The following is a 25286-nucleotide window of genomic DNA, read 5'->3' on the forward strand; positions in this document are numbered from 1 at the left end:
AGCCTTCTTGATAGCAAAGAGTATTGTGTCTGTGAGGACCTGGTTTGAGCCATTGATTGTCATTAGGTCAGTAAAAGCGCTGAAATGACAGAATATAACCAAGCTGAAGGTGAGTTGGGAGGAAATAAAATAAATATAAAAGTTGCTGCAGATCAGGTCATTCTCAGTGGAAATGGCCTATAGCTATTGTTGTTAAGGGTGTAAAAAAAAAATGGAAGGGATATAATTTTAATCAGTATTATTTCACCTTTAAGATTCAAGACTATAGAACTTCATATTTGTAGCCTAGACACCATATGGGTCAGGAGTACATACAATTCCTTTCTCCTTAGAACACAAGCCTCATCAACACCAAGAAGAAGTTAGAGAGTGATATGAGTCAGCTGCAGAATGAAGTTGAAGAAGCTGTGCAAGAGGCCAGAAATGCTGAAGAAAAAGCCAAGAAGGCCATCACTGATGTATGTATTGAACTCTGCTATGAAAATATACAAACAGTATAATTAGTTAGGTTGACATCTTTGGGAGCAATAACAATGTAAATATTTTAATGTGTGCCTAAAGGCTGCTATGATGGCAGAAGAGCTGAAGAAGGAGCAGGACACCAGTGCCCACTTGGAAAGAATGAAGAAGAACCTTGAACAAACAGTGAAGGACCTGCAACATCGTTTGGATGAAGCGGAACAGTTGGCACTGAAGGGTGGCAAGAAGCAACTCCAGAAATTGGAGTCCAGGGTCAGTAAATCTAAATTCTGCTTCAAAGCTACATGCAAAGCAAACTGCTAATAACACAGTAAATGCATATATTGGAGATTTATTTTAACTGTCAAAAGATTGGTGGGGTTCTTTACATCTCAGAACTGGATGAAAAGAAATACCAGACATTAGAGCCTGGTTGGAGACATTCAATTATGAATTATGTTTAGAAGATGCTTTCGTAGCTCTGATTTTGGTGATTTGACTGCAGTTAGGAAATACAGCTTGATCACTTCCCTATCCCTATCCTGTGACTGGGCTATAAAGGAGCACCAGAAATAGCAGACCGATAAGCATCTACCTAAGCCCACTCTGATTTCTTCTCTTGACATCATGTTCCCTGTAAGAACATATGCATACAGCACATCTGATTGTCCCCTAGTACAGACCCATACCAAATTTATGGTACTTACTATACTAAAAGTTGCATTTAAAAATCAGGGCTTTTTTCAGCTGGAACTTGGTGGAACTCAGTTCCACCACCTTTGGCTCAGGTCCTCTGCTCCCTGCTCATCACTATTACTTGTAAACACAGAGGTCTGGCTTCCTATGTTTCCAAGTGCAGTATGAGGACAAAGGAGATGCCGGTGCCTGGGGCGCAGCGTGATTCCTGACAAACCCACTGGATGATCTCCCTGCAAGAGAAAAAGGCGAAGCCATCTACAGTGTGAGGGGAGGTACTAGAGAAGAAGTGGGGTAAAAGTGAGATGCCGAGCTAAGCAGCTGTGGAAGAAGGCTGAACTCTGCACTCTGTGTGTAGCGCACCCCTGAACCTGAACCCTGCACTGTATAAGTAGCACACTCCAGAACCCTGCACTGTATACGTAGCACACTCCTGAACTTTGCCCGTAGCATACCCCTGCACTCTGCACATTATGCACTCCTGGTATTTGATGCCCCTTTAGGACCCTCTCTGTTAGTGAAATATTGACCAGCTTGGGGAGGGGGTTTTGGGGGTGTCGTGGTTGAGTTCCTGCACCTTTTTTCTGAGAAAAAAAGCCATGTTAAAAATGATTTCAATATTATTAATTATATAACTGCACTAAATGTTTTTCCTAGTGCTTCCCTATTTTGAGTTGCAACCCATACTCTACACTTTTTTTTTACAAGACCTCAAACATCTGTACTACTTACTGTATTTACAATCTATTTACCAACCCATCTTCTTCTAGTATTGACCTAAAATATTCAATAGTTTACTGATGCTTTTCTTAACCTTGTCCTGCTTTGTAAACGATGCTCTTAGCTACGAACATTAAAATTCTGTATTTTACAGGTGCGTGAGCTGGAAAATGAACTTGATGCTGAGCAGAAACGTGGAACAGAAGCCATCAAGGGAGTCCGCAAGTATGAGAGAAGAGTGAAAGAGTTAACTTACCAGGTATATTACCAAGATTCCAGATATTTTTTCTGATAGTTTAATGTAAAGAGGGGATAGTTTGTAGTCTGACAATTCAATTGTGACCAAATGAGGTCTCTACATATGTGGAAAGAAATCTGTAAAACAATATACTTGTGTTTGTTTTTGTAGAGTGATGAGGACAAGAAAAATGTTTTGAGACTCCAGGATCTGGTGGACAAACTCCAGCTGAAGGTCAAAGCCTACAAAAGACAAGCTGAGGAATCTGTAAGTTGATCAGTACACAGTCACCAGTGAGCTTGCATTCCTTAAGGAACGTCCTTTGACACTCGCACTACATACACTTAGGTTCATCAGTTTGAAGATTTAAATATGGATTCTGGTTCACTGTTGGGTTATTTTTTTATTTTAGCAGTGCAGAACAGTTTTTGAACTTTAGTGCACATTCCCATGTCTGTTCCTTCTACTCTTAAAGCGGAGTTCCGGCCACCAAAAAAATTTTCAATGAAAATACCCCCGGGACAATCAGGGCTAGTACATTCCACAATGGATAGCCTCTGATCTGTCCCGGTTCGCACTTACCTACAAGAAGAAATACTTACTTTGAAAATTTCTTCTCCAGCGCTGCCATCTCAGGTGTGGGCAGCTGAAGCCAGCGCAATCCTCTTCTGTGTCCTCTTCAGTCCTCTTCGGTCCCACGATGCACTGCGCCAGCCCCGCTGTCACTTCCGGGGCTGCAGCGTCATCCCTGCACAGCTTCTGGGCATGCCCAGACGCTGTTTAGCAGTGAATGACGCGCCTGCACCGGAACTGACGTCGGGGCCGGTGCAGGCGCATTGATTCCTGGGAGCGATGACGTTCAGCTCCCAGGAATCATTGCAAAGTGGAAGTGACGGCGTGGGAGGATGTGGATGAAAGGTGAGTATATTTTTCTGCAATTACAAGGTAAGTAAAAAAAAATAAAAAATCGTAATTATCCATTTCTGTTTCAGGTGACCATAAGCAAGTGGATGGCCCAAAATCGACTATGTCGATTTTGGGGCCGGAACTCCGCTTTAAGTGACACAAAGGAGAAAGTGTGTTTTACACAACCAAAAAGCAAGAAATGCCTTATATAAAATGCTTGCAGGTAATACTGTATCACTGACCTGTGTCAATCATTTTTTCTGAAGGAGGAACAAGCCAATGTGCACCTGGCCCGTTTCAGGAAAGTCCAACATGAGCTGGAAGAAGCCGAGGAAAGAGCTGATATTGCTGAGTCTCAGGTGAACAAGCTCAGAGCCAAGAGCCGAGACATCAGTGGAAAGGTAAGAATGGCCAATTCAATCTATCATATAAAATGTGGTTTGATGACCCAGTGGTGGGCCTCCATCCCTATATATACTTGTCCATCAAAGCATTTGATTGGCCCTGGGACTTTATATGAGGCGCAGCACAACCAACCAATAATTACATAGTAAACATGATTACAAATTTGATAATAAATAAATACAAATCCCAGTACAAAGAAATAAATAAATACATTTTTCCATAAAAAAATGAATGAAATTAAGCTGATTTGTAGTTGTTTCATATCAATACATTTTAGACATGATTAAGATGTTACTGGCCATGTACATTCCAAATGTCAGCAAAATAAAATAGGAAAGTACATCCTAAAATGCAACACATTTCATGATTCTGTGTTTACCTCCCCAGGAGAGGATGCACATATATATATATATATATATATATATATATATATATATATATATATATATATATATATACACACATACACACAGTATCTCACAAAAGTGAGTAATCCCCTCACATTTTTGTAAATATTTTATTATATCTTCTTTTGTGACAACACTGAAGAAATTACGCTTTGCTACAATGTGAAGTAGTGAGTGTACAGCTTGTATAACAGTGTAGATTTGCTGTCCCCTCAAAATAACTCAACACACAGCCATTCATGTCTAAACCACTGGCAACAAAAGTGAGTACACTCCTAAGTGAAAATGTCCAAATTGGGCCCAATTAGCCATTTCCCTCCCCGGTGTCATGTGACTCGTTAGTGTAACAAGGTCTCAGGTGTGAATGGGGAGCAGGTGTGTTAAATTTGTTGTCGCTCTCACGCTCTCATACTGGTCACTGGAAGTTCAACATGGCACCTCATGGCAAAGAACTCTCTGAGGATCTGAAAAAAAGAATTGTTGCTCTACATAAAGATGGCCTAGGCTATAAGAAGACAACCCTGAAACTGAGCTTCAGCAAGACCATACAGCAGTTTAACAGGACAGGTTCCACTCAGAACAGGCCTCGCCATGGTTGACCAAAGAGGTTGAGTGCACGTGCTCAGCGTTATATCCAGAGGTTGTCTTTGGGAAACAGACGTATGAGTGCTGCCAGCATTGCTGCAGAGGTTGGAGGGGTGGGGGGTCAGCCTGTCAGTGCTCAGACCATATGCCGCACACTGCATCAAATTGGTTTGCATGGCTGTCGTCCCAGAAGGAAGCCTCTTCTATAGATGATTTACAAGAAAGCCCAAAAACAGTTTGCTGAAGACAAGCAGACTAAGGCATGGATTATGTGGTCTCATAAGACCAAGATTAACGTATTTGGTTCAGATGGTGTCAAGCGTGTGTGGCAGCAATCAGGTGAGGAGTACGAAGACAAGTGTGTCTTACCTACAGTCAAGCAGACCCCAAAAACACCTCCAAGATGAACACTGCCTTGCTAAAGAATCTGAGGGTGATTGAGCATTTGTGGCGTATCCTCAAACAGAAGGTGGAGGAGGGCAAGGTCTCTAACATCCACCAGCTCCATGATGTCATCATGGAGGAGTGGAAGAGGACTCCAGCGGCAACCTGTGAAGCTCTGGTGAACTCCATGCCCAGGAAGGTTAAGGCAGTGCTGGAAAATAATGGTGGCCACACAAAATATTGACACTTTGGGTCCAATTTGGACATTTTCACTTAGGGGTGTACTCACTCTTTTGAAAAAGGCATTTATGCCGAAACATGTAAAGAGGACTTGGTCAGCCCAGCTGTTTTACATCTTATATGCCTGTCTTTCACGGATGTCTGTAAGTGTATCAGCTTTATTGATATTAAATTGATTTTAGCAATATTACGCTATATGTCCCTCCATTTTTTTCGGTTTTACCACCCACCATGTGGAGGGGGAATCTCTGAACTATTCCATCTACCGGAGATTTGCATGGTTGCCGTTGGAATCGGTGAGAAATCTGTGGGGATACTCCATCATTTTTAAGCCTGTTTGACTCCTACACTATAAGGTGTTTTGGGGTCCCATCCATCTGGTGAGCGCAATATATTTCTACCTTCACTGGTGACGGGATTTGCTGAACTTATATATGATTTGCACCATTATATATTGGACTTTTTCTCACCATCAATTGTTTATGTTACTTGTGGAATGTTTCCTGCGATTGGACAATTTATTTTGTTGGGAATTTTTTTCTTCTAGCGCTGCACATATTTTTGTATTTATTGTACTCACTACTGTTGCTAGCGGTTTAGACATTAATGGCTGTGTGTTGAGTTATTTTGAGGGGACAGCAAATTTACACTGTTATACAAGCTGTACACTCACTACTTTGCATTGTAGCAAAGTGTCATTTCTTCAGTGTTGTCACATGAAAAGATATAATAAAATATTTACAAAAATGTGAGGGGTGTACTCACTTTTGTGAGATACTGTATATATGTAAGGTAAAACATTTTTTTTTAAGTATATAGTCCAAATGATAATAAATGAATGAAAGTGTTCAAACTCAAGGGGCTTTCACTAGGACCCAATACTTACAAATCAGCTGAAATTACATAAACATGGCAATATTTCTATGTGGTGATTATTTAACTCTTTTTTCCTTTGTAATGGCATTTGTATTGATTTATTATCAAATTGGTAATCATGTTTCCTTTGTAATTGGTTAGTTGTGCTGTGCCTTATATAAAGTCCCAGGGCCAATCAAATCTATCTATCTATCTATCTATCTATCTATCTATCTATCTATCTATCTATCTATCTATCTATCTATCTATCTTTCAATCTTTGATCTTTTTCTCTCTCGGTGTATCTATATTATTTATGTATAAATCACATATAAACCTGCTAAAAAATCAAAAAATCTGTCTGACATTTAACATTTGTAGCCAATTCTTGGTCTCTTTTAGATCATGCTTGTCTGCTTTATTATCACATTGACATATTAAACCCAAATGATGCTCAACTTACTAATCTAACATTTTCCCGGCAGAAAGGAGAAAACGAGTAATTCCACCCTGAAGCTCCACGTGTCCGGGGAAAAAGGTGCAAAATGCAAGTTTCTTCCTGCACACCTGTAATTAAAGTGTCATTGTCTTTGTCTGTGCTTTTGAAACAATAAAATTCTGCAAATATCGCTGACATGTCTGTGTTTTCATTGGGTGATATGTGTGCAAACCTTTGGAAATAAGAACAAAGGGATAAGAAACATTATCCATCAACTCCCAGCATCTCATTCTGAACCCTGTAGAGCTTAGACCCCCTTTCCTGGTTTGGTTCATGAAGTCTTATGTACATACCAAAGTTGTAAAAACAAATGCATGACACCAACCAATATGACTCACTCACTAAATCTGCTGGACATATGATCTAGTGTCTATGCCAAATTATGGCCATATATGAGTGTAAGCCAATTGACGTACCAAGGGTCCCCTAAAACATGGATGTTCAGATAAAGTCCCTGGTGGAAATTAAAACCAGGTCCCCTAAAGCAGTTCATTATATATACTATATATATATATATATATATATATATATATATATATATATATATATATATATATATATATATGTATATATGTATGTATGTATGTATGTATGTGTATATATATATATATATATATATATATATATATAGTCAAAAGTATTGGGACACCTGACTTTACACGCACATGAACTTTATTGGCATCCCAGTAGGGTTCAATATTGAGTTGGCCCACCCTTTGCATGCAGCTATAACAGCTTCTTCAACTCTTATGGGAAGGCTAACCACAGGGTTTAGGAGTGTGTCTGTGGGAATGTTTGACCATTGTTCCAGAAGCGCATTTGACAGGTCAGGCACTGGTGTTGGACAAGAAGGCCTGGCTCGCAGTCTCCGCTCTAATTTATCTCAAAGGTGTTCTGTCAGGTTGTGGTCAGGACTCTGTGCAGGCCAGTCAAATTCCTCCACCCCAAACTCGCTCATCCATGTCTTTATGGACCTTGCTTTGTGCACTGGTACACAGTCATGTTGGAACTGGAAGGGGCTACCCCCGAACGGTTCCCACAAAGTTGGGAGCATGAAATTGCCCAAAATGTTTTGGTATGCTGATGCCTTAAGAGTTCTCAACCCCTGAAAAACAACCCCACACCATAATCCCCCTCCACCAAATTAATTGGACCAGTGCACAAAGCAAGGTCCATAAAGATATGGATGAGCGAGTCCTGGGTGGAGGAACTTGACTGGCCTATACAGAGTCCTGACCTCAACTAATAGAACACGTTTGGGATGAATTAGAGCAGAGACTGTGAGCCAGGCCTTCTCGCCCAACATTACTGCCTGACTTCACAAATGCGCTTCTGGAAGAATGGTCAAACATTCCCATAGACACACTCCTAAACCTTGTGAACAGCCTTCCCAGAAGAGGTAAAGCTGTTATGGCTGCAAAGAGTGGGCCAACTCAATATTGAACCCTACGCACTAAGACTGGGGTACCATTAAAGTTCATGTGCGTGTAAAGGCAGGCGTCCTAATACTTTTGGTAATACAGTGTATATTCATTGACAGTACAAACTTACACTGAGAAAGGAGAAGTAAAAAGTACAATCACTGTGTACTTGTAAATGTAATGAGCAAATGTAAAACTACACATAGAACAAACGTTTTAAAATATTGATTGTCAATATAATTAGTTAAAAATACTGATCAGGATGACCGATTCCCATTGAAAGACCTAACTTTTGAAAGGTGTTTATTTTTGAAATTTGCAATAAAAATACATAATAAATACACCACAACCAAAGCATTAAACATTGACAAGGTTATTACAGTGCGGGTAGTGGAAAACATATCAACATATCAACACAGTACCAAACTCAGTGGTAGGCCAACTGTGGCCAACGGAAGGAGGGAGAGAAGGACCCTTGAAAGACCTAACTTAAGTTACTGATATACGGTAAAGAAGCATTGACATGCGCACAATGAATCTTGTCTTAATAATACATTTCCACAACAGCAATAAGAAGTAGATGAAAAGATGCAGAACTTTATGATGGAGATATGGTCAGGATGAGACATAACGCAGGTGGACAGTCCCAATGAGCCAAGCAAGTGCTAACAACACACAAGCAGCTGCTGTATTATGTATCCAAACGCATTATTCTTTAATGGGAAAATGAAAAGCTTTACACTAATCACAGAATTTCATTATAATATTTTCTCCTGGAAAAAAAATTGCTGCTGTGTCATCTGCCAATAAATATTTGACAATTATGGACAGGGCCCAGCAACATTTCTCTACTGCTGTTCAGGAATATGATGAGAAGTTGGCCAGGCTGTTGACAACACACTACTGTACAGACTGTACGAATGACGCTTATGTTCTCTATTTCCAGTTGCACATACTGCATAATGATTCACAGCTGTCCCCATTTATTATTAATATTAATAACGAAAGGAAGAGAGCTCGGTCCTCACATATCCTCACTAACACAGCTAATTATAAGTATCAATTCAAACTTGCAATTAGACAGTTGCTGTGTTGGAAGACTCCAGATCAGGAGCAAAGCAGGACATCAGTATGTCAGTGCTGGGACCTGTAAGCATTCCCATGAAGCCATTTGTGAGATTAAAGCCCAACTTCAGCAACAGAAGTTTTTTTTAAAGTTTTGTATAGAGTGTGGAAGTTTTGGAATTTTATTGTTGTGTATGCCCCCCACTAGACAGACTGAGACTCCCTTTCCGTGATGGTGACAAAGACATGAGTAATACAATAGGGTTGTTATACTAAAGACATTTTGCAGGGGAAGTTGCACTTTGCAAGGGAATTTTTTTCACACAGCTTAGTGAATAAGGTGAAGCTCCCCTGGCTTCCATCATCCAATCATGTGCAGGTAATAATGTTGTTTCTTTTTTAATTTTTGCACGTTTGGGCATTCTTTGCAAAGTAAAATTTCATCAAAAAAGTGTGTAGTGCCAAAAAAAGTAACTGACAAATAATGCACTATAAAAGTGCTAAAGTAAACAAATAATGAAAAATGTTCCAAAAATAAATATTATTAACCACCTCAATACTGGCCACTTTCACTCCCTTCCTTCCCAGACCAATTTTCAGCTTTCAGTGCTCTTGCATTTTGAATGACAATTACTCAGTCATGCTACACTGTACCTAAATTAGATTTTTATCATTTTGTTCACACAAATAGAGCTTTCTTTTGGTGGTATTTATTCACTACTGGGGTTTTTTTTGCGATATAAGTGAAAAAAGAGCAACAATTTTGAAAAAAAAAAACAATATTTTCTATTTATGTTTCAAAAGAAATCCAATAAAATCAAATGTCGTCATTTATTTAGGGCAGAATGTATTCTGCTACATGTCTTTGGTAAAAAAAAAAATCCTGATAACTGTATGATAATAGGTTTGTGTGAAGATATAGAGTCTACAAGATAGGCTATGTATCACTGAAAATTGATTAATCCTGATGTACGAACTACCTATCTCATTTCTTAAGGCCCTACAATCTCAGGTGAGTACAAATACCCTCAAAATGACCCCTTTTTGTAAAAAAGACAGTCCAAGGTCTTTGTGATTTTTTGCCCACAATAGTTTGGGTAATGAAGATTTTTTTTTCACCCCACAAAATTGTCATATTACCAAGTTATTTCTTACACATGGCATAAATAAACTTGCAATTACACCCAAAAATATATTCTGCTACTCCTTCTGAGTATGGAGATACCACATGTGTGAGACTTTTCTACAGCAAAGCCACATACAGAGGCCCAACATCCAAGTAGCACCGTCAGGTGTTCTAAAGGCACAAATTACCTATCACACTTTTGAAGGCCCTGGAGAACCAGGACAATAGAATTACCCAGAAAAAGACCCCATTTTGGAAAGCAAACACCCCAACGTATATTCTACAAGGCATAATGAGTCTTTTGAACATGTCATTTTTTTTCCAAAAGTTTTTGGAAAATGTGGAAAGAAAATTAAAACCTATTTTTTTTTTTTTTTTTTTACACAAAGTTGTCAATTTATAGGATATGTCTAACACATAGCATGTACATAGCAAAAATGACACCCCAAAATACATTCTGCTATTCCTCCTGGGTATGGCGATACCACATATGTGAGACTTTTCCACAGACTGGCCACATACATTCAACATTCATGTAGCACCTTCAGGCATTCTAGAAGCACAAATGACACATTTAATTTCCTGAATATCTATCACATTTCTGAAGGCTCTGTGACAGATGTTGATCACTGGCATGTGGCAAATGTTCACTGGGACAGCATGGAGAAATAGGGCACTTAAAAAAAAATTCTTATCTTATTTATTTTACTTTTTTTTTTTTTACACTGTCCCTTTAATTTCTTTTTATCCCTTGTATTCCTATTACAAGGAATGTAAACATAAACATCCCTTATAATAGAAATAAGCATGGCAGGTCCTCTTTATTGTGAGATCTGGGGTCAAAAAGACCTCAGATCTCTCATTTACCGTTACAAGCAAAAAGAAATAATAAAATAAATGTCATCTTACGAAAAAAAAATTGGCACTTTGAGGCCATTAGGTGGAAGTGACATTGGACGTTGATCTGGTCCTCCAAGGTTTTCCTGCTCATCCCTCCAGCACATTGGATTGTTTCCACCTTTACCGATCTCTCCAGTATATGGAGAAATGACCGGAAAGTGGCGGGTGGGGGGGCACCTCTTCCATTGCCTCTAAAAGTGATCTTGCGTCGAATGCGCCACTGAGACCCCCTTTTATTTTTTAGACAATTGCCCACAGAACAAGAGGATACCATTGCTTTGCTACCATCAAAGCAATGACATAAACGTACTGTGGGCGGTCGTCAAGTGGTTAAGGAACAGCGCACAAATATTTTTAATTTATTGTAGTTTGTGCTCTATTTTGATATTATTACATGTATTTTGAAGTGTAGTGGAAAACACTTGATGATGTTTTAGCCTTTGACATAAGGGGTATTTATTTGTTTCCCTGGATAATTATTGGACACACTTTTTTTACCCTTAACAAGTAGGAATAGTCATTTTACGTAAGATAATTTAATAACTACCATAATATTCTAAACCAGATTAGGATCAGAAAATCATGAAAATGTTCTTTGTAAAAGAAGAGTTACTGGCAGGGGGTTGTTAATTTGGCCACCAAAGGTTTTTATACTTCAAGCTCCAGTGAAGGAGTTTCAGCCCTGCCTCCTGTATCAACTAATAAACCATAATGACAATTACCCAGAGATGTATAGTAATGAAGTAGAACTACTTAAGTACTGTACTTAAGTACCTAAATGCGGTATCTGTACTTTCCTAGAGTAGAATTTTTTTCTCCTACTTCTACTTTTACTTCACTACATTTTTTCGATGATTTCGATACTTCTACTCAAGTATTTTTTTTTTGTGCTGCATAGTTACTCGTTACTTTTAAAAAAATTACCACTGCCAGAACAGTAGATGGCAGGTTGCATAAAGCTCAAAAAATGTGTATAATGTCATTTGTAAATCAGCGCATACGAAAATAAAGGCTGTGTATAATAAAAGCTGCTATACCAAATCTTTCCAATAAAAAGAAAATATGAAACAAACAAATAAATGGTGCTACAGCGCTTAAAGTGCATCAAGAAACTACTAACAAACACAGGTTAATCATTTGAATAAATCATTTGAAATAATAAAAAACAATATGATGTTCAAACTTTTGACTTCTTTCGTTAATAACTACATAACACAGTACTTGTACTTCTACTTTCAGTACTTGAGTAGAATTTTTTTCTCAAAACTACTGGTACTTTTTACTTTTAGTACTTAAGTAGCAATTTTTTTGAAAAAACTACTTGCAATACTTAAGTAAAAAAAATGTTGAATACTTTAGTACTTCTACTTAAGTAACTTTTTCTGCGAGCACTTCCACTTCTACTCAAGTCACTTTTTGATCGAGCACTTGTACTTTTACTCAAGTAGAAATTTTGAGTACTTTATACAAGTCTGCAATTACCAACACCAAATATGGAGACCATCACAGTGGCTCATAAAGACAAGTTCAAGGGCAAGTGGCACCAGATATTTTTGGCACAAACAACAAGACCGGAGATCTTAGGTCCGGTTTAGCAGGACCGCTAAACATTTTAATCAATCACATCCCTTGTTCCTTTGAATGCAAGTAAATGCATACTGTTTCCATAAGCAACAGTCCAGCATCTCCTCGACTCACTCATAACTCATGAGCAAAAAGTTTTTTTTATAAAAGATAGCTCAAGTGGAGTGTTTGCCCACAGCACCAAAAAGGTCCAGTAAAAACTATTTTTAATAGTAGAAAATGCTGAATAGTCAATATTTTATTGCCGCTTTGAAGTTTTCCCTCACTGGTTCAACCTTAGGCTCCACTTGAGTTTTAGGCTCCATTCACACCTTAGCTTTCTGGATCATGGGCGGAATTCCCGCAAATCTGACAGCGATTACAGAATTGCGGTAAAACGCGGAACGTGTTTGCAATGCCATTATGTCCTAATGGCACGCCAAATGAAGGGCAATTTTTCCATGATTTTGCCACGAGCGCTCCTGGCTTTGTGTCAAGATTTGCTACATGAGCTTCTTTTGGAGCATTTTTGGAACGGAGGGAGGCTCATTCAAATGAATGGTGCTGTTCCAAAAACACTTGACAAAAGAACAAAAACAAAAGCTAAAATCTGTCGCTGCAGATCACTCAGGTGTCGTTTTTTTTTATCAAAGCTCCTAAGCTCAACTCCATAAAAGCCTATGTGTTCATTTACACAAAGGCTTTTAGGATCGTTTAGGAGTTCAACCTCCCTCAACCTCCCTCTCCTGAACGTGGAAGAATCAGGATAGGAACATTTTGACTGGCGGCTGCAAAACGTGGCAAAATCGTGGTAGAATCACGGCGCGATTATGCTGCATTTTACGTTTTCCCGTGGCCGGCGGTCAAAGTAGGCTATGTGTACATGAAGCCTTAGACACAATGATAAGGAGTTAGGGGCACAGGAATATACAAAATCTGACAAAGGTTATAATCACCCTACAAAAACATTTTTGTTTTATTATCTGTTTCCATTTTTTGGAGATTCCCCATCATTTCCTGCCTCACTGATACATTGACACTGTAACAGAATTTAAGAGGAAATCTTTACTTTGGGGACACTGACAATAATATAAAACTATTATAAAATAAAAATATAACTGCTTACACCTCAAACATTCAACACTCGTACTAGGAAAGAGATTTGCTATTAACAACAATACAAACCTTCAAGAATATTTAAAAACATATATACTGTATATCAAAAGACCGCTTCTTATTTTGCCACCAAACAACAAAACCAGAAAATGAAATCTAAATAAATTATTAAAGTCCAATCCACCAAAAAATAAAAAAGTGTTCTTATCGCAAAATATATAATCCTCCACTTCTTCTCCTCTGACAGTGTTTACCACCACTTGTGCCACTCCAATGCACTCACCACAATATGATGATCCCCCTAATAAAAAGGTAAGGTCAAAAGCACTTAATCCAGTGGATTAGATATGTTCTCCAGATAATGATGGATCTACCATTCAAATCCATCTTCAGGGATGCTGAATGTAGCTCTCATGGGGAAAAACAATACACAATGGAAAAAAAATTAAGATTTTCATTGTGTAGTAATTATTGTTAGTAAGGTGCCCAGCCCTTTGCGACAATACAATGAGCCTGTATAGTATATCCTCACCACCACCAAGAGATTTGCTATGACCAGTGATAATTGCTCATTTATGTGATAAACTTTGGATCCTCTTTGAAAAGATAGAAGTCCCTTCTGATATATGTTTGAAGACAAAGTACAGTGAATGTTCATTTACTGTAACATAGCAAATAGGGTGAAGCTGTGTTCAACTTAGAATACCCAAACTTGTGCAATAGAAATAAAAAGACAAAAAACAAAAAGTTCACTTGCACATTATTGGATGAATAAAGAGAACAATATACAGTATCTGCCTCAATATATTTGCTAAGTTTAAGAGGAACTTTAGACCCCTCTGTATTGGCTTCGCCCCTAGGATTGCCAACTCCTCCCTTGAAAACTGAACACATATTAATTACACAGGTTCTGTGGATGATTAAGGTGATAATTAAACTCGCTTGCTGCCTTATCTGTATTAAATTAGCTTCAGAACCTGTGTAATTCATATGTGTTTGGGTTTAAAGGGATAAGGTGGCAACCCTATTCGCCCCACCTGCAGCACCGCCATCAAGGTGTGCACAGATGTGCCGAAGGGCTCACTGGGGATCCAAAAAATATGCATATATATGCAATTGTAAGAGAGGGATGAGGGGAGGAGGCAGGGCAACCTCACATTTACTTAAGGGTGAACATTTGCCTTAAGGAAACATACACTTTACAACTTTCACCAGGAAATGTGTGGATTCTCTACACCAATGCATGTAATGTAAAGCTGCAGCTACCAAACCTGGCAGAATATTAGCATGCATAAAAAAGGGAATATACTCCGGAGACAAAACTATAATCCTTCTACTTTTAAAAAATTCTGGTTAGGTCACATCTGGAGTATTCCGTCCAGTTCTGGTCACCAGTCCTCACAAGGGATGTGCTGGAGCTAAAGAGAGTACAAAGAATGGCAAGAAAATGAATAAAGGGATTGGAGGTCCTCAATCACGAGGAGCGTCTACAAGCACTAAATTTATTCTCGCCGGAGAAGAGATGCTTGAGAGGGACATGATAGCGATTTACAAATACCTCAATCGTGCTCCCAATGTAGGAAAAAAATGATTCAGTCTCAGGAAGTGTAAGAGGACACGGGTCCACACAATGAGATTGGAGGAGAAGCTGTTTAACCCTAAGCTTGCGTAGAAGGTTTTTCATGGTCAGGGCGATAAGGATGTGAAACTCTCTTTCACAATTGGTGGTGCCAGCGGGGAGTATTGATATTTTTAAAAGACTCTTGGACGTGCATCTCAAAGAACACAACACACAGGGCTATGGGAAATAATTACTGACACACGTACACCTACAAAGGTTGAATTGGATGGACTATTGTCTTGATTCAATCTTAACTACTATGTAACTTTGTAACTATTGGAGATCATTTTTGCAGCTATATGTGGCCACAGGTGTGAATGGAGCCTTCGAGATCACAGCTGTAAGAGCCATTAAATTAGTCAATTTTTCCACAGTTGTACTTCCTGCAGCAACCCTAAAAATGACTTGTGCACAATTCAATATTTGTCTCAGCAAGATTTACTATAAAAGATTACATAGTTACATAGTTACACATAGTAGTTGAGGTTGAATAAAGACAATAGTGCATCCAGTTCAACCTGTGTAGGTGTGTGTGGACATAATCATTTCACATACCCCTGAATGTTTTGATCCTTGAGATGTTCGTCCAAGAGTCTTTTAAAAGTAGCCATTCTCCCCGCAGTTATGCCACTTGTGGTTGAGAATTCCATAATCTTATAGCCTTTACCTGAGGTCAAATCTCTTCTCCTCTAATCGGATTGTATGGCCTTGTGTCCTCATGCATTCATTGCGACTGAACAGTTTTTTTTCTATGCTGAGATCACCGTTGAGGTACTTGTAAATCGCTATCATGTCCCCTCTCAGGCGTCTCCTTTCCAGAGAGAATAAATTGAGCGATTGCAGACGCTCTTCATAATTAAGGTTTTCCAATCCCCTAATCAGTTTAGTTGCTCTTCTCTGGACTCTTTCAGGACAACAAAATATACAAAATGAAAAGGGATGAACAGCACAAAAAAGAAAGGTAGCGTGAAAGAAATACACCAAACAATTGAACTACTAGACGCCGGTTTTAGGAATATGTTTTCCATCACTGGCCATAGCAAGCATCTAAGTTGGAAAAACAAAGACGGTCCAGGGGCCGCACAATTAATGGAAAGAACAGGATGGGCATCAGGCCTCTAGTAAATAAACCCCATATAATTGATTGTTGGCATGCTTTCTGGTTACAGTTTTTTCCCCACAAACTTAAAAAACCCTTCCAAAGTTTTGCCTAAACTTTTATAAAGGATAAAAGAAAGTCCTATCTTTAAATTCCTACAGAGACCTAAGTGGAATAGCCAGCACGTGTCTGCTGCAGTCCTAGACAATCGGTACCCATTTTGAACAAGACCTGCTGGTCTTAAATGCAACCACACTCCATAATAATACAAATTTCATACACTACTCACAGATATCTGCCTGCACACTGAGCCTCACAGCTTGTAGAGTGAGGAAAAGGGATGACACAACGGGAGAACCGTGGCTGTGTTTACTAAGACTCCAAACAAGGCACTGCAAAAATTTGCAGGCTCAGGCCTTTTCCAGTATACAGTTTCAAAGTTGCTCTGACAGAATACCCTATGACTTCTTTTAAGGCTCATCTATCAAGAAACTTTCCTCCATGATGTTCTGCATATTAAGGATCTTGCTGATCTCAACATATATTGCTTCGTATTTTCCTGGAACGAGCCTTTAGGAATGTCACCTTTCCTTTTGTATTTGTGATGTGGACTTTAAGGCAGGCTGTGAATGTGTCTACATCTCGGCTGAGTTATGTAAGGAAAGGCAATAGAAAAATGAGCTAAACCAGATGGAGCACTTTGACACCGCATTTGTAAAGGACAAGAGTCATGTCAAGCGCAGAGTAAACATGATATACAAGCTTTGAGGGTCAGTGGCTTTGAAGGGACATTGTCACTTAGCTGTGTGTTATGTTTTACAGTGTGTGCTGTTATTACCAATGTTTTATTAGCTTCAGAAAATACATTTATATAATCTGCACCCATATTTATTTTTATAAAAAAACTAAATCTTTACTTTCTGCTGCAAAACATATCCAATTAAAAAAATAAATAAATTCTTCCTCAATGTAGGCAACATATTTTTGGTAAAAAAAATCCCAATAAGCGTATATTGATTGGTTTGCACAAATGTCCCAAGGGGCTGTTGGAGAAGCTGTGCTATTGCACAGCGTGGGAGATGTTTTAATTAGGGGAAGACACGGATCCTTGTCCTTGCTTTTCAGGAACACAGAATCCGTGCCTTCCCTACTGACTGAACGGCGATCTGCCTTGTTTACCTTAATTTGCCTCTGTGCCGAATGATCGGTTGGTGCCAGTTGACACTGAGTGTGTGGTACCCGCTGATCGGCTCCCGCTGTGTATAATCACAGCCAGAGCAAGCTACCAGCGGCGTGCATTTGTGCCTGCTATCCAAAAGTGCAGGATTAAGTATATTTACATGATCCTGCGCACAGCGACTGCCCTGTAGCAGTAAAACTGCTATAGGGTGGTCAGTAAGTGGTTAACAGCCAACCAAAAAGTTCCAGGTGCTCTTTAGGGTGACCCCTATGTGGGAGCGTGAACACAGATGGACTCCAATGTGCAGGGCAGGGTCACTGTGCTGCCAGTCAGAAGCATAAGAAGTAATGCTACCAGAATACACAACAATAGTTGACAACGCTCAGGAACTGACAAACATGAATACCAGAGGAGGAATTAAATTAAATAGAACATTAAAATTAAATGAACATTAAATAGTTTATTTGAATAAAATCAGGAACAGAGAGGCTGAGCGAGAGAGAAAGAGAGAGAGAAAAAAAAGATAGAAAGAAAGAAAGAAAGAAAGAAAGAAAGAAAGAAAGAAAGAAAGAAAGAAAGAAAGAAAGAAAGAAAGAAAGGAAAGAAAGAAAGAAAGAAAGAAAGAAAGAAAGAAAGAAAGAAAGAAAGAAAGAAAGAAAGAAAGAAAGAAAGAAAGAAAGAAAGAAAGAAAGAAAGAAAGAAAGAAAGAAAGAAGGAAAGGTTGAGCGAGAGAGAAAGAAAAAGGAAGAGAGAAAGAAAGGCTGAGCGAGAGAGAAAGATAGAGAGAAAAAAAGATAGGAGGAAAGAAAGAAAGAAAGAAAGAACAAAAGAACGAACAAAAGAAAGAAAGAACGAAAGAAAGAAAGAAAAAAAGAAAGGTAGAGCAAGAGAAAAAGAAAACGTAAGAGAGAGAGTAGGAGCGAGAGAGAAAGAGAGAGAGAGAGAGAGGGATCGAGAGAGAGAGAAAGAAAGAAAGAAAGAAAGAAAGAAAGAAAGAAAGAAAGAAAGAAAGAAAGAAAGAAAGAAAGAAAGAAAGAAAGAAAGAAAGAAAGAAAAAGCAAGAAAGAGAGCTGTAGAGAGAGAGAAAGCAAGAAAGAAAGAAAGAAAGAAAGAAAGAAAGAAAGAAAGAAAGAAAGAAAGAAAGAAAGAAAGAAAGAAAGAAAGAAAGAAAGAAAGAAAGAAAGAAAGAAGGAAAGAAAGAAAGAAAGAAAGGTTGAGCAAGAGAGAAAGAAAAAGGAAGAGGGAGAGATGGAGCGAGAGAGAAAGAGAGAGCGAGAAAGATAGAAAGAACAAAAGAAAGAAAGAAAGGTTGAGCAAGAGAGAAAGAAAAAGGAAGAGAGAGCGATGGAGCGAGAGAGAAAGAAAGAAAGAATGTATCAGTTATTGTAATAACATTTTAAAAGAAGAAGCCAACTGCTTCCCCTATAAAACCAGCAGCCACTTGTTCTGTGGGGAATGTGGTTCAAAGAACACAGAGACAGCTAAACGTGTCAGCTATCAATAGATAACACACAGAAGGGCAAATCAATGACTTAGAATTGTTCAGTTATTTTTACTTATGAAGACACAGAAAGTGTTGGGTTTCTCTGGACAGTTAAGGTAATGAGGGCATTCCTTAATGGGAGAGCAATTATGCTGAGACATCAGAATGGCCTCTATATAAGACGACCAGTCCATCCCTCCCATGTAGCCTCTTGGTAAGTTTTGTCTTTTCTATAGATTGGCTGCATGGTGCTGCACTGGATGGGGATACAGGACATCTGAATTAGGATATAGGTGGCTGTAAAACACTTCTACTTATTTTGTTTCTTTTTTTTTTTTACCTAAATTTAAGGGGTTAGAAGATTTCTCACCAAGAGCAGCACTAGAAGGTGAGTTTCCAAACTTTTTTTTAGATATTAGCTTTTCTTGTTATAAGGCCATCAGCTAATTTATCTAAATTACCTTGCATTTTTAAAAGTCATATATAATTGCTTTTGATATAAAATATATAGCTCGTTTTTAATCTTTGCATAGGGTGTTGTGGGGTTAGAACCTATGCCAGATTTTAATCCTTTACAGTTTCCTCCTTTGGAGAGATTCATTATCTGTTTATAAAAAGTGGGGGTATACCTGCGCTTAGGAAAATACACCTATATTAAAAGGTTGGGTGAAGGGGCTGCTGCTGAATAAAAGGAAAGTTCCTTTGAAAGTGAATGAATGCAAATGAATCAGCCATTCATTAGCACTCATTCATTATCTGTTTTCCCTGGAGTCCATTAGCACTGGGATTGGGAGAAAATCGAAAACTTAGATTTTTCACTAAAACAGGAATAGAGGAGAACTCTTATAATAGTAATACTGTTCCAGTAATAACTGGAGGGAATTTTTCTTTCACTTCCTGTGTTGTCTGCAGGACAGGAAGTCAATGGAAATCTCTTCAATGGGAAACAGATAGAAAAGAAAAGATCCAACGGGGTTTTAAGCCATCCCATACTCCATTAAAAAAAAAAAATGGGGTTTCGATATCCTTCAATAGCACACGCCAGTTCCACTACGAAAAAAAAAAAAACTTTACCATTAACAGAAAGAGCATATTATTTTAATCATATTACATACTCATTTAATTTTAAATCACAAAAGGAATCTTAATTGCAATTTCAGTGACAGCTAAAAAAAAAAAAATACTTTCAGTGCTGGGACAAGGTCCTATAGCACCCAAGGTGAAAGGGTCAATGTGCACCCTTCATAAGCTATGAGCTACATCAAGCATATTTTGCATCTACTACCCTTTTTTTTTTATATTTTCCCTTAAAAATATCTATTTTCATTTCACCCAACTATAGCATCATCTTTTTTACTTGTAAGGGTTTTTTCCCCTAAAATAATATGCTTGTGTATCAAAAGTAGCAATGACTTGGGTAAAGTGATAAAAAGGCTCATCCAAAGCAAACCTGTCACTTTTCAACTAGTAATGATGGTAAAAGTCTTTAAAAGCTTTAACTCCTTTACATCTTCTCCTATTGATGCTTGGAGCCCAGGGCGCGCAATTTCTGAATACTGACTTTCAGCTCCATAGTTGAAGCTCTGGCATACTTCCTTCAACTCCTAATACAATGTGTTACATCCTTTTAACTAGTGGTGGGGAAAATTGGGGGGGCATGACGGAATTCTAACTTTGAAGTTGGAAGTCAGTATTTGCATACTAAGAGTCCTGGTTTCTGGGTGCTTAAGGAGAACACATAAAAAATATACATGCAGGCCCTTTTTGTCCACTTTCAGAGGACTTATATTAGCTTTTTTACATTAGGCAAGTGAAATTTGCCCTTTAGACCTTTCTATTGTTTACATAGATTGAAATGGACAGTATCAAACTGAAAATTTTCTAAAGACCCCACAGTATTCAGCTATAGAAGTAAAGTAGAAAAAGACACAATAAAAGCTCTAAAATTCCTAGACAATAAGCTATGTCAAGTTAGTAAATAAAGAGCTCTAAGCTTCAAACTACGTGCCCTTTTGCAAAAAATTAGGATAAACAAAATTTTGCACAGACAACATATTTAAAGCCCCTACTACTTCATCAAATCAAGGTTAGACAAAACATTGCCCCTAAAAGTGTTCTTTTAATTGCAACATACACTAAATTAGCAAAAGTATTGGGATACCTGCGTTTACACGCACATGAACTTTAATGGCATCCCAGTCTTAGTCTGTAGGGTTCAATATTGAGTTGGCCCACCCTTTGCAGTTATAACAGCTTCAACTCTTCTCAGAAGGCTGTCCACAAGGTTTAGGAGGGTGTCTATGGGAAAATGTACCACTCTTCCAAAAGCACATCTGTGAGGTCAGGCACTGGTGTTGGACGAGAAGGCCTGGCTCACAGTCTCCACTCTATTTCATCCCAAAGAAGTTCTATCGGTTGAGGTCAGGACTATGTGCAGTCCAGTCAAGTTCCTCCACCACAAACTCACTCATCCATGTCTTTATGAACCTTGCTTTTTGAACTGGCCCTCAGTCATGTTGGAACAGGAAGGGCCATCCCCAAACTGTTCCCACAAAGTTGAGAGGATGAAATTGTCCAAAATGTCTTGGTATGCTGGCGCCTTAAGAGTTCCTTTCACTAGAACTAAGGGGCCAAGCCCAACCCCTGAAAAACAACCCCACACCATAATCCCCCTTCCACCAAATGATTTTAAGGAGTGGCCTATTACATTTGGCAATATAGTATGGATGAGTGAGTTTGGGGTGTAATGGCAGGTATTCCAAAACTTTTGGCAATATAGTGTAGATTGAAATGGACATCATAGAACTGAAAATTCTCTAAACACCTCACAGTATTCATCTATAAAATTAATATTAAAAAAAAAATCCCCCAATAAAAGCTCTAAAATTTCTATTAAATGTAAGAGAATAAATGTCAAGTTAGTAAATAAAGAGCTCTAGGTTGAAAACTGTGTGCCCTTTTGCAAAGACTTAAGATAAACCAAATTTTGCACAGACAACATATTTAAAGCCCCTACTACTTCATCAAGTTAAAGTTAGACAAAAATAATGCCCCTAAAGTTATTATTTTAATTGCAACATTTGTGACATACTTTATAGCCCTACATATGTATGTCCCACATATGTAAATGTGTGTGTGTGTACAAATAAGTTGTATGTATGATAAATGCAGATCAGGAATAAAAATTCACCACTGTAACATCAATAAGTCAGAAGTACTCAGGTGTGACGTAAAATGGAGGTCCCATCTGAAATTCTGCAGAAGTGATTAGCGGCACAGATCAACTATTGTAGCTATGACCTTTGGCAATCAAAGGGTTAAAAAACATGAATTGCTTTCCCCATTAGACCTTTCTTATGGTTCATTACAAAAAGGAGGCACATTATTCAGCTGTGCCTAAAACACAAATGTGTATAATAGTCCATACGTGGTAATCTGAGAAGCAGGGCTGCGACATTATTAGCACATACTTCATAAAGAACAGGTCAGATGTATAATATAAACATGGATAACTTCAACATACTTTTTGTTTCTTCTTTCTCAGACTGCCTCAGCCATGGCTTCAGATGCAGAAATGTCGGTTTTCGGACCGGCTGCTCCCTTTCTGCGGAAATCTGAGAAGGAAAGATTAGAGGCGCAGAACAAACCTTTCGATGCCAAGAACACTTGCTTTGTGGAGGATCCCAAAGAGCTCTATGTCAAGGGTTTAATCACTGCTCGTGACGGTGGCAAAGTCACCGTTAAGACAGATGATGGAAAGGTAAGCTGCATAATTCAATTCACATGTTAACAATGCTTGTTAACCACAAGACAGCTTAACTAAGGCTTGTGTTTGCAGGACGTAACTGTCAAAGACAGCCAGGTGTACCCCCAGAACCCTCCCAAGTTCGACAAGATTGAAGACATGGCCATGATGACCCACCTGAATGAGGCTTCTGTGCTATATAACCTCAAAGAGCGCTATGCAGCCTGGATGATCTATGTAAGCTGGTTTTATATGTTTTCCATATCTATATTCATAAGGTAAAAGCTAGAATCAGCTTAACCACTTAAGATTTTACCCCCTTCCTGACCAGGGCCTATTTTGCGATTCGGCACTGCGTGACTTTAACGGACAATTGCGCGGTCATGCGACGCTGTACCTAAACGAATTTGATGTCCTTTTTTCCCCACAAACAGAGCTTTCTTTTGGTGATATTTGATCACCTGTGCGATTTTTTGATCATGCGCTATAAACAAAAAAACAATTTTGCAAAAATAGCAATATTTTTCACATTTTTTTATATGAAATTCCCCAAAAAAATGTAAAAATCAAAATTTTTCAGCCAATTTGTTTTATGCTACATATGTTTGGTAAAAAAAAATCGCAAAAAGCATATTTTGATTGGTTTGCGCAAAAGTTATCGCGTTTACTAACAAAGGGAAAGATTTTTGTCATTTTTGTTGTTTTTTTTTTTTAACGCGTAATGGCGGCGATCTGCGATTTTTTTTGCGGTACTGCGAAATTGCGACGGACAGATTGGACCCTTGACTGACATTTTTGACACTTTTGGGGTTACCAGTGACATTACTACAGTAATCAGTGCTATACATATGCACTGTTACTGTAAAATTACACTGGCAGTGAAGGGGTTAACTTTTTTTGAGAGGGAGGGGCTGTGTGTGTCCCTAGGGGCGTGATTCTAACTGTGATTGGCTGTGGCTTGAGCTGTAGGAACAGTGATCAACGGTCCTACATAGTAGAACCTTATGATCACTGTTTCTACACAGGGGAGAATGACAGGCGGCTTGTTTACATCAGTCGCCTGACTTTCTCCCTCTGCAGCGATGATCGCCGAGTGACCGGCGGACATCGGGTCCGCCGGTCACACGCGCAGGGGGGGGGTCCGTGACCACGCGGGAGCGGGAGCGCGCCTCCGGGGGCGCGCGCTCGCTCCCTAGACCCTCACAGGCTAGCGACGTAGATCTACGTCACTTTGCCTGTGAGGGGCTGACTGCCGACGTAAATAGTCGTGCGTCAGTCGGCAAGTGGTTAAAGACCTAGAAGATATTACTTATGTCCTGCTAGAAATAACTGCCCCTTTTATCAAGAACACAGTGAAAAGTGAATCTGCTGATTATTTTTTTTTCAACTTTCAGACCTATTCTGGCCTGTTCTGTGTCACTGTAAACCCCTACAAATGGCTGCCAGTGTACAACCCCGAAGTTGTTGCCGGCTACAGAGGAAAGAAGCGTCAGGAAGCCCCACCACACATCTTCTCCATCTCTGATAATGCATATCAGTTTATGTTAACTGGTAATATGCTTTTCAGAAAAAACTCATGCTATTAAGACCTCCACAGACTCATTTCTGCAGACAACTCACGTATGTATTTCATCTCTTTCAGATCGCGAAAACCAGTCTGTCCTAATCACGTAAGTACAATTTGAGATTGCATTTAGCTGTTGCAATTGTACACTTAAATGATAGCTGTGGCTTTTTACTGACATTTTTTGAAATCTGTAACCAGTGGAGAATCTGGTGCTGGAAAGACTGTGAACACCAAGCGTGTCATTCAATACTTTGCAACAATTGCAGCCATTGGTGATTCAGGAAAGAAGAAGGATTTAAGTAACAGCTTGCAGGTGAGATCAGAAGAACTTTCAAAACATAATATGTAACTAAAAGTTGCCTTAAGCCTCGTACACACGCACCGATTGTTGGCCGTGAATTTTCGGCCAACGTCCGATCGGCCGATTGTCGGCTTGTTAGTATGATGCTTCCGACAACCGACTGCGACTTTTCGGCCGAACAAAATCTGATGTGCATGCTATAAAATTTTTGTTGGCCGTCAACAGAACGGCCGATTGTTCGTCAGTCAGTACAGATTTCGGCAGATAAAAATCAGATGAGCAAGACTGGGCATGCTCAGAAAAGAAAAAACACACGGAAAGTAAACCAGCACATGACATCACTTCTGAAGTTGGTTGTTGTTGGCCAAAAAAATTTGTGTGCAGTCTAGAGCACATTTCAACCAACACAACAACACTGGACAAAAGACGGCCGATCGGTCAGCCAACAATCGTTGCGTGTGTACGAGGCTTTAGACTCGCAGTAATCTTTGTGTCGCTATTCCATATGAGAACAACTCTGAAGTATTATTTAACAATCAACAGGGCAACCTGGAAGATCAAATCATTCAGGCCAACCCTCTGCTGGAAGCCTTTGGTAACGCCAAAACCGTGAGAAATGACAACTCCTCCCGTTTTGTAAGTAAAAACATTTATATTATTCTGATTTGGATTATTTTCTATTTTATACTATTAATATTTTTTCGA

The 25286-nt window shown here is 38.9% G+C and overlaps 2 protein-coding genes across 2 annotated transcripts in view; both read left to right on the forward strand.

The window, feature by feature from the left end:
- Positions 1 to 6445, forward strand: part of LOC309559969 (myosin-4-like) — a 28059-nt gene extending 21614 nt beyond the window's left edge. The window contains exons 34-39 of the mRNA XM_082263447.1: positions 333 to 458; positions 562 to 732; positions 2030 to 2134; positions 2285 to 2380; positions 3286 to 3420; positions 6381 to 6445. Of these exons, the coding sequence (XP_082119573.1) occupies positions 333 to 458; positions 562 to 732; positions 2030 to 2134; positions 2285 to 2380; positions 3286 to 3420; positions 6381 to 6398 (651 nt within the window). The 3' untranslated portion in view covers positions 6399 to 6445. The remainder of the gene's footprint in view (positions 1 to 332; positions 459 to 561; positions 733 to 2029; positions 2135 to 2284; positions 2381 to 3285; positions 3421 to 6380) is intronic.
- A 16079-nt stretch (positions 6446 to 22524) lies between these two features.
- The window catches only part of LOC309560581 (myosin-4-like), a gene marked incomplete at both ends in the record, with an annotated part of 17799 nt that continues 15037 nt past the window's right edge, over positions 22525 to 25286 (forward strand). Inside the window, 6 exons of the mRNA XM_082264205.1 lie at positions 22525 to 22728; positions 22807 to 22950; positions 24108 to 24264; positions 24356 to 24383; positions 24479 to 24593; positions 25125 to 25217. Coding sequence (XP_082120331.1) covers positions 22525 to 22728; positions 22807 to 22950; positions 24108 to 24264; positions 24356 to 24383; positions 24479 to 24593; positions 25125 to 25217 — 741 coding nt within the window. The remainder of the gene's footprint in view (positions 22729 to 22806; positions 22951 to 24107; positions 24265 to 24355; positions 24384 to 24478; positions 24594 to 25124; positions 25218 to 25286) is intronic.

This window comes from Pelophylax lessonae, assembly GCF_965119305.1.
Source record: "Pelophylax lessonae genome assembly, chromosome: 7".
NCBI lineage: Eukaryota > Metazoa > Chordata > Amphibia > Anura > Ranidae > Pelophylax > Pelophylax lessonae.